This window comes from Haliotis cracherodii, unplaced genomic scaffold (assembly GCF_022045235.1).
Source record: "Haliotis cracherodii isolate W230 unplaced genomic scaffold, xgHalCrac1.p SCAF_3, whole genome shotgun sequence".
Taxonomy (NCBI): Eukaryota; Metazoa; Mollusca; class Gastropoda; order Lepetellida; family Haliotidae; genus Haliotis; species Haliotis cracherodii.
The window spans coordinates 31,783,651-31,794,028 of record NW_027266286.1 but is presented as its reverse complement, the minus strand read 5'-3'; the positions used below and the strand labels follow the sequence as shown (position 1 = coordinate 31,794,028).

Genomic DNA, 10,378 nt, shown 5'->3' with positions numbered 1-10,378 from the left:
AAATATTAACACGAAGACATAGCGTAGCTCTTTCCACAGTTGAAAGCGGGTTCCGGTACCCCTTCCATTTAAAAACATGCAAATACCAATACTGAATCTGTAAATTTGCTACAATGCATTTGGGAACACCTTGTGCACATCGATAATTCAAGTAACCAAGTCATTTTTGATAAGGTTGCTTGATTAATACAAATATGAAGAGCACTCTTTGATGCCAACCAGACTGTGCTGTCATTGTTTTCATCTGTCGAAAGGATGGATATTGGGTGATGAAAAGCGTTCCCCACTGGCTGTATTGTATGTTTGGAAAAAAAAGTTTAACTTATTTATATTTTTTACCTGGGAGCCCATGTGGTTATGAAACTTTAAGCAAAAGTCTGGTTTTGGTTGGTTGTGTTGGTGTGCATGTGTGGAATGGACGCCATATTAAATTAGATCTAGTTCTTATGTCGTCATTTTCCAGTCAATTGAAACAAAATGGAATGGTTACACTTATGAAATGTCTCAAAATTTGAAGCTCGAATTTATTTTGCTGTTCGGTGTATATATTCAATGTGTGATATAATTCAAGCTGTGATTGTCCAACACACAACTATTAGTGTTCGCACGTGGGATGGAAAATAGTAACAAGATATCAACAAAAGCTACAAATAATGATTTTAATACAACAAAACCATACTTCTACCAAACCAGAAGACATGTAACAAATGGCGATGTGCGACAGTTGTTTGTACGTAGGTAGACTCATAGTGACATCAGGACAGCTGCCATTTTCATACATGGTCATGCGCTTGTAAACACACAGTGTGTGTAGACAATGGAACAAAATGTTTAAAATTGTCAATAAGTGTGTTAACTAAGGTGTAGTGCTGCCGTTACGGCGATCCTGGCCTTGAACCATCACTCGTAGCTTTGAACTTATCGTCATATATCACAAAGGGTCGCTATCAGTGTATCGTCACTCGGCAGAGAATAGAATATGGGAGTTTGTCCTTTGAAAGTTAATGACCCCAACGTCATATTTGAATGACGACAGTGTTGACGTTGACGTCCCCGCGTGCCATTATACTGTAGGGTTGTACGTTTGCTAGTCTCTCTGGGAAAGGCGGCAAAGCGGCGCCATCTATCGCCATCTAAAGGGGGAAAATATCAAACGCATCAACTTCAGAGTGAGTAAGTTTGGTTTATCGCCGCTTTGAACAGTATTTCAGTTATACCACAGTGAGATGCAGGTGTTCGTCACATTTGGGAAACCCATGAGCACGGATGGGGTGCTCATCAACTTAATCAGAGAGATTTTAGGATTCGAACCCACGATCATATATAGGTTTCCAGGGCGCCTAAGTAATACAATGACAACTAAGAATGAATGGGTTAATTTATCTAAGGCCGCTTCAACAAATTTACAATTTCTTTTAATTCAATTCTCATTCAATTATTTTTTCGGGGCAATTTTATTGATTATAATTGTATCATTTCACTCTCATCGCTTGTCTCTCGGGATAATCTTCGTTTGCATTGGTTTGCAGCCAATTGACATGGCATTTACACAAACACCTTTTTAAATTCTAAGACAATCGATTACTAACGAACAACTGTTATTTTTTTCAAAACAGAGATCGCTAGGAGAGTTTATGTAACTGTATCTGAATCAGGAGACGCGGATGGGATGCGAACCCAGTTAATGTAACAAAATAATATGCTGTATCTATTGATCAGCTATATGCACTTCATACACTTAATCACAATTGAACAGTTTATCAGTTTACTTCTTAGCTTAAACTGATTTTTGTTCATTAGTGCATCTAGATAGTGGTTATAAGTGTATCTTCCGGGGTCAAAGTTCGTCTGGAGGCACCATTTATTGGATCATTATTGGAACTACGAAAGAAACAAGCCGGGATTATGGCCATTATGTGCGGATGTTGAAAGGTTACTTGAGATAGGTACTTTACAGTTACGTATTATAAAGATCAGTCTTGACGTGCGTGAAACACTATCACTTTTGTTTTTTTGTGCGTATGTTGTTTTCACAATATTCCAACTACAATTACAAGACAGCCTTGGAAATAATTGAATCTGAACCCATGCAAACTAGTGAGTGATATTATGAGCAAAGCCCCATTCCGTCATGGCGCGAAGCCATGCAATCAATCAAGCCTGACGACCGATGCAATTTACGACAAGACGCAGAGTGCCGTGGTAGTCTAACCCGTGTTCTCACATGAAGCCAGCTTTAAAGCAATACCGTGTAAACGCCTTCCTTGAGTTGGACTTCTATGTTAAAGTCCTGGCGGGGTGGTAGAATCATCGCTGATACATTCCCGGTCGTGCCAAAGGTGCCGTTAGAGACTGTGGTGTATGTGATGCTGTTTCGGTCAACTCTAAAGATTACATGGAATGTAGAAGTTGTGGCTCCTTTTGTGGCTCCTCGAATCACTATTTCCATTCTGAAATTACACAAAGAATACATTTCAATCAAACCAAGAAAAGGGGATTCAAACATCTGGAATATTTACAGGCCAAATCAGTTCGACATCTCCACGGTAAATTGAAGGTGTGTGAACAGTGTCACAGTATCAATGTAGCAACAGTCCATGATGCTATCGTTTTATTTACTGCAAGGTAAACAGTTTCTTCAATTAATTTGCTTTGAATATCGTGGTATTGATTGGAAGTGGGGTGGAGAATCTTGCATCTCAAAGCATAGAAAACAATTCTGAAAAGTGGAGCCAAACATGTTTTTTGTTTGTTTGTTTTTTGTGTTTTTTTGTTGTTTTTTTGTTTATTCGTTTTGCTTTGTTTTGGTTTTTGGTTGTTGTTTTTATTGTATGTTTTTTGTTTTCTTTGCTTTTTGTTTTGTTTTTGTGTTGTTGTTTGGTTTTTTTGGGGGGCGCACATAATGTTTCACCAAGTGTGCTCAGTGGGTGATTTATTTCGTGTTTGTAAATAGAAAAGATGTATCCTGGATGGGTTTCTTGTATAATCCAGTGAAAGGTATTCCAACAGGGATAATGTGATGTAATGAGGAATCAATGTTCAGATATTCTGCTCGAAAACATCATCTTGCGCATAAATCATACCTTGCACCTGGTCTGACACTCACAACAATTCGAACATTGCTTGCTTGTAAACAAGTTACTTGTCAATATGAATATATCACACTCCAGGGAAATCATAGGAGGTCCTTGATTCAAACTGCCAGGGCGTCGTTTCACAAAGCGATCTTAATGCAACGAATGACGTAAGGCTATGTTAAAGTATGTGAGTTTCGATAATCTTAGTTGGAACGGGGCCCTGAATCCCAAAGTGGACATTACCAGCCAAAATACCGAAGAAGCAATTCTTTCTTTACCATTGATAACACTTCAAAAGATACGATTACTAAGTCACAAGATTATTTATACTAAGTCACATTAAGGTGTTAAGTGTAGAATGTCTGACGACATGCTGTTGATATCACCAATGTTTCCTTACTTGTTATCCGTCAGAACTCCTTGCAACGTCGCAGTGAAGTGACTAGCTGGGCCACAGGGGAAATCTGCCCGGCGCTGTATGATAGCATAAAATAATCCTGAATCAAATATTGAACTGAAAACCATAAATCAAGTACAACTGATGATCGTTTCGTATAAGTGAGTGGGTTGGTTTGACGCCGCTTAGAACAGTATTCCGGTTATATCATAGTGCGTCAGCATCACCTGGGAGGAAATTGATGCAGGTCCTATACGTTTACCACTCGTGAATTAGGTGTGGGAGTTTGTATGGAGACTAGATCTGCTTCAGCTACAGCTTCAAAACCAAATATATTCTTTATTAAACTCAGAGCCGAAATATTTTTGGGCAGACAATATTGTCAGAAAGTGCACTCTTTTTATTCAAGTATTTTAAGGGACAACGTATCTTTTTCGATAAAATTTCGAATACAAATGTCATGTTTCTCTCTATATTGACGTATTTATATATGTTATTTACACAGTTTAAGCAAACGATAATGCTAACACATTCATATATATGTTTCATGCTTAACCGGACTCATTTTCATTTAGTAGGTAGGCTCGCGTGATGAGAACTAATTTTACTCGCTATGTTTGCCTGAAATCGCATCACATTACGATCATAAATGTCATATAGAGAATTTCAGAAAGAAATGCATCTTTTTTAATGGAATCTTTTGCAATCGGAATTATTGGATCAGTATAGTTTGCATGTTATAGATCCGAAATAGGGCTAATTTACAATAAGGTTTATATCGTTGTTGCAAAAAAAGTCATTCCTTACGGTATTTAGGAATCTGAAGCGTCCACAGAGGTCAGTCACTTTCTGCCACATGCCGGTAGATGCCTGGCACACGCTTGTGGAATTCATGTGACAGGACCGGAAGTCGTCTGTGCACGTGTACTTAGCCTCGGCTCCCATGTAATGACCATCATACTTTACTTCGCTGTTTGGTACCACTGGAGGCGGTGAGCCACAACCTTGGAATTCTGCATGGAAAGGCGGACATTAACTGTCGGATAATGGCCCTGTGATGTAACGTTATGTATAAAAGGGTATTTGTGACAGCCATGGAAAATGCAATAGCTATCTATAAGGTTAGCGATTTTTCTTGGAGGGATTAACATACAATTAAATTAATATTGTTTTCGGTATATACTAGAACTCAGAATTCAAACTGCTCTATAATATCTAATATCATGTTCTTATTCGTATTACCTGTGAGGATACGGATCTGAATTGGTCTTCATCCACTTCTTGTCGTGATGCTACTAACGGGATCGGGTGGTCAATCTCGCCCGCTTGGTTAATGCATGTCAACGTGTCCCAATTGTATAGATCAATGCTCATGGTGTCAATCACTGGATTGTATGGTTCAGAGTCGATTATTTACAGACCGCCGTCATATAGCTGAAATATTGCTGGTGCGGGGTCAAACCACAGACATCTAAATCTTGTTCCTAAATTGTGTCCCATAAAATCTCATTTCAAACAGTCATGTGTTATTTATGCCACCTTCGTATTCAGTCGATGCTTACCTTGCTGACAAGCTGAATGGTCGAGTCTGTTGACTGTACATCGGTATCCAACAGGACACTGGGCCCCCCAGCATGGACCAGACAGATCCTTGACAAAGGAGCATCACGAAAACATCATAATATGGACACACCACTGGCATTTTTTTCGAAACCCGAAAATAAATTGTCTGTAGCTGAAAAATTGCTGGTCTCAATACAGCCCCCTTCTCCACCAACTCTCCCCCCTCCCCCCTCCCCCCTCCCTTCCCCCATCAAATGATCGGTCCCTCAGGATCTTATAAATAACTGATATTCAGTTTGTGTGAGTTTGTATGTATAGTTTCATACCCAATTCGCATTATTACTAAATATTACTGTCCTGAGTCGCGGGAATATTTTCAAAACATCGCGTGTACGTGTGTACTGATGGGCAAAGTATATAAGACCGAAATTCAGAATATCTCAATTTTGCATAATTTAAAACTATAGTTTGATATGTTTCAACCAAACGCAGCCAGCAACATCGCTTGTGAAAAGGTTAATTTGATGGCTCACATACGATATAAAAAATTGACGTGCAGAACGACCACCAATTGGTATAAGGGTATGAAGGATTTGTAACATCGACAATTAGCATCGGAATTTACAACAAAACATCACAACAATCATGCCACAAAAGGTTTCACCTCAGCAGAAAGAAAGGGCCATTGGAATGACATGTTGGGGCCAACAACCTAAGTCTGCGCACGCATCACAATCACCGGATCGACTCCGCTACACTGGCAGTACCAGCGATAGGCATAGGAGCGGCAGACCGCCCGTGACCAGGCCCAACGTAGACTTTCTCCGGGTTTTGTACCTCTGTAGAATAGACTCTTGTCGGTGATGTCATGGGCTGAAACCAACATTGCTAGTCCACGGACAGTGTCTGGGAGATTCAGACAGCATGGTATTCGGGCGTAGTGACCGTTCCACGGAGTAGCTATAAGAAGTCGACGTGAGGGATTGAGATGGGCGCGTCATGGTGTTGGGAGGAATACGTGGTGACGTCAAAACAGATCCTGCTCGTTGTCGATGCCAGTCTGTCTTTCCCACGCTATATAGACCAGGTACTTTGCCCTGTTGTCCTGCATTTTCTGCAACAGAACTCAGTAACCCTGTTCCGACCGGACAACGCTAGATATCACACGACAAGGACCTATTGAACGTGAACGCGTCAACGTCTTGCCGTCTATATCTCCTAAGATGTCCCCTAAAGTGTCTCAGTTAAAGTGCACGATTGCTGTCTCACATGTTTGTCTCACTGTTGTGAAATCACTTTACGTGGTATTGATAATATACTTTCAAATATGAGCGTTATGAATCTGTCAACTGTAAAGATTACAATATTGCGTTACACTTTTAATTATCTTTACACTGGGTCATTATACCTCAAAATTCACCTAAAGTTCCGCTGTCGCTAATGCCATGTTCCACAAATTAAATCTGTGCAGGAAAACATATCTGACAACCAGAGCTTATCCAAACCGGTTTCCATCATTTTCAAATATCTATCTAATATTTTAAACAATTATCTGTGTCAGTTGCACGACAATGTCATCAAGACCATTGTTCGAAAAGTGTCTACGATATACGTGAATTTTGCTTTACAGTGGTAATAATATTCTGCTGATACAATATTTACAGTCATTATAGAAGCTTTGTTGTATAAATCATCCCCAGGAACGTCCCTTATTATGATGTCAGTAAACATTTACCTCTATTGACAAGGTTGTGATAGTTCCAGGCTGTAGATTTTGAAAGGGGTTCATTAAGGACGTAATCATACGTGAGCCTCTTAATTATCCCCAGCTAGTATCATGCGACCCAACCCTACTACTGTATGTACATGCGGCGTGAGAGTACCTGGTACGAAGCAGTTTGGGGGCGCTCCGTACACTTTTATCATAAAAAAAAGAAAACATCCCATGTAATTTACGTTTTGTACTTTACGCATATGTCATGTTTGGAAAGTCCTTGAGGATCTGTAAGCGTACCACACAGATGCCCCTAGAAGTCAGCAGGGACATTTTGGTAAATGATTCATGATAGAACATTCGCTTTTTCGATTTTCAGTTGTCAGCTTGTGAATAATTCAATTCATGGTCATTATTTCTGTAGAAATGTATGTGTGGTTTTCGGAATACGTCGATATTTTAATCCCAAACATTGATGAATTGTTAGAAATATCTACGGAATGGACAAGACATTGTCAGTAAGCTGTTGTATAAAACTGTCACTGAACGTAAATTACCAAACATGTCAGGTAAAGTTCATTTATGTTACAGTCAGTTAAACGTGTACTGTTGCTGACGTCGTCTTTTCAAAAGTAATAAGAATTAAAGAATTAAATTCATAAGTATTTTGAAGAAACAAAATGTTAATACATATACTTCTATCCTATCGCATTGTACCCCACAACTTTCAACTTTATGTACACCATCAATAATTGAGGAATGATACATTTACATTCTTTGTAAACCATCACCCTTCCACCAAACATTATATTTACGTCTACACAACAGATTAGATAAGAGTTAGATTTGAAGAATTCATTTGTTCTTCAAGAGCTTTGTCTTCTTTTCAGAAAATGCGATGTTGTGTTTGGTATCGTTTCTTTCTTCCGTGAGTTTAATTCTCAAAACAAGAGATCATGTTGGGGAAGTATGAAAATGTGCTTTGGTAACATTGTTTGTAGTATGGTGTCAAAACACTTTTTTTCATAGTTGCATGCACTTTTTTCTGGTTTATGTCAATCACAGTGATAGCGCATGGTGATGACAACCAGAACACGACGACAAAATGGTCGGCGACGTCAACATGACAGGAGAGAGCTCCAACGTATTTGTCGCTGACACGCCTGACATCATGTTAGCATCACTGTTGAATTGATTAATAATAAGTTGGTGCTTCTAAACACATGTCGATTAGCAACGGAAGTAAATTCAGTGATAAAACTCCAAAATGCTGTGAACTGATTTTGTACTCAACTTTACGAAGTATTATGTTTTCATTGCCTTTGGTGATGAAACACTTTTTGTACCCACCTGAACTAGAAATAACAGGGACAGTGAAACCGACTCGTTTGTTTCACATTTGGATATATCAATACACATTCATAACGGCCAAAACTCTGACAAAAAGACTAATGACAAGAGGGAAGACTTGAACTTTCCAATAGTCAACTATCCCTTTATCAAGAGCAATACTCCAGAAGCTCGAGCCTATGGTGTCTACATTGCTATTTTAGGTACAAAAGAGCCTGATCTTTTTACGAGGATTTCGAAGAAAATATTGAGACTATCGAGTGAGTGAGTGAGTGAGTGAGTAACGTTTAACGTCACATCGGCAGTATTTCGGCCATATCGTGACCGAGACTATTGCCCAAAAATTGTTTGATCAAGGTTACAACACTCAAGGCCTCAGTAAAGCTTTCAAAATTGTTTTATGGTAGACATGGAGACAAGTTCCAAATCTGACGCATCAGTGACAAAAACTATGTCCGATGCAATTCCTTATTTTGACTTGTACCATATGTTCACATTTTTTTAAGTGAACAGTTGATTAAACTCTAGATCTGCATGTATTTGGTGCAGGTGCCACTGGTCAGACAGGATACGATCATCTTTTCGCGAACACCCGGTATCATCACTATTTGATTGGGATATATAAACACATACTTATGATATAGTAAGAATCACACAATGGACATTTATCATGATTATGGAAATGTTCTGATTTTGGTTTTTTCTATTTTTGTATAGACGCTGACAAGTATCTTATGTAAATTTACAATGGATATAAATCTGGTGCTTCCGTATGTCGTTAACACCAACGAAGTCTTTCTCATGAATCACATCACATCATTTAGTTTTGGATACCATATCACACCATCCTTGTATCTTTTATTGTCAACAGTTTCCCGATCAAAAAGATAAACCGATGGTTGTTTCCTGGAGTGTACGTGTTTTGTTTCCAGAACCCATATTGGTTTTGGTTTTCGGTCTGAAATCCTCATGCAATGTTACCCTTGTAGATGAAATAAGTGAACATGTTTGGGGGGAAATGATTGGGGAAAATAGTTTTTTACAGATCTTAAGTATAGTTAATAGTTTTCAAGATATAGGAGTGCGATGTTGTTTGTTTGTTTGCTTGTTTGGTGTTTAACGCAGCACTCAGCAATATTCCAGCTATAAGACGCCGGTCTGTAAATAATCGAGTCTGAACCAGACAATCCAGTGATTGATATCAAGAACATCGATCCACGCAGTTGGGATGCGATGACATGCATCAACCAAGGCAGCGATCCACCCGATCCCGTTAGTCACCTCTTACGACTCTAGTCGCCTTTTACGGCAATCATGTCTTGATGAAGACCTATTCTACCCGGATCTTCCCGGGTCAAGATTAAGAGTGCGATGTAAATCCTATAGCACACATGTAGCTTTACAGTCCCTAGCCCCTCGTGGTAACCACAACTAATCATCTACAACAGGACATGCTATTTCTATCACCTCGTCATATACCATATCATACATGAAAATGTAAGTCCTAATGAACTCACCGCAGGCCACAACTCAATGTCACTGAAGACGTAGCCTTGTCTGAAGATGACGTTGGTATGATTGCTGATGTTGCTGTTGAGGTGGCAGGAGCGTGTCACCAGATCAAAGTTAAATGACCTGCAGGTAGATGATCTGAGGCACTCCGAAGAACAGCCATATATTGTGGAAGGCCGTACGATGTCAAATATATAGCCCATCATGGCACTATCTTGCTTCAGTAAAGAATCCGTGTCAAAACAGTTGCTACATTTTACAGGGGACTTCATAACTAGGAAAAACAAAACTAAACACAGGGTCCCAAGAACCATCTTCCTCGCTATGATATGATGCATGTCGTCTGAATGTTGTACACTGGACTTTCAGCGTCTTGATAAATTCGACGTCTCCACGGAATTACAAAATAGAATTCCTTCTCAGATCCTTAATGTCACGGACTCTTCTTGGGTAATGGAGTATACACTATGTCGTCATTGGGGCCACGTCGTGTTTGGTAAACTTGTTAACTAGTATGAAGATCACGCACGTTATTTCTTGTAATGCGATTGTCACACGGAGATAGGTGTGTCACTCAGTTACACACTCGCCCACGTTTACAGTTGAATGGAGGTTGTGACATCCGTCGACATCGGTTTATATATTCAATCACTTGCATACATGCACCACGATTCAGACGCCTCTTTCTCGTGCATACGACGTAGCATAACATCCGCTACCAGTAGTTGGAGTATCTCCAGCAAATGATCACTGTACGCCCTGGTA

At 39.5% G+C, this 10,378-nt stretch overlaps 1 protein-coding gene across 1 annotated transcript; it reads right to left on the bottom strand.

Moving 5' to 3' along the window:
* Positions 1-1,016: 1,016 nt before the first annotated feature.
* On the bottom strand, positions 1,017-9,951 carry LOC139473772 (uncharacterized). Its single transcript, XM_071256524.1, has 6 exons — positions 9,619-9,951; positions 5,037-5,124; positions 4,282-4,487; positions 3,478-3,551; positions 2,249-2,450; positions 1,017-1,133 (listed from the first exon to the last, which is right to left on the bottom strand). Exons 1-6 carry the CDS (start codon positions 9,949-9,951, stop codon positions 1,017-1,019), a joined length of 1,020 nt encoding a protein of 339 aa, XP_071112625.1.
* Between the last annotated feature and the right edge of the window lie 427 nt (positions 9,952-10,378).

Excerpts from the sequence above, each read along its gene's own strand:
- LOC139473772 (XM_071256524.1), bottom strand. The coding sequence starts at position 9,951 with ATGCATCATATCATAGCGAGGAAGATGGTTCTTGGGACCCTGTGTTTA. Across the intron at positions 2,451-3,477 it reads GGAGTTCTGACGGATAACAA|AATGGAAATAGTGATTCGAG; the intron begins GTAAGGAAACAT and ends GTGTAATTTCAG. Across the intron at positions 1,134-2,248 it reads TCAAGGAAGGCGTTTACACG|ATGGCGATAGATGGCGCCGC; the intron begins GTATTGCTTTAA and ends TTCCCCCTTTAG.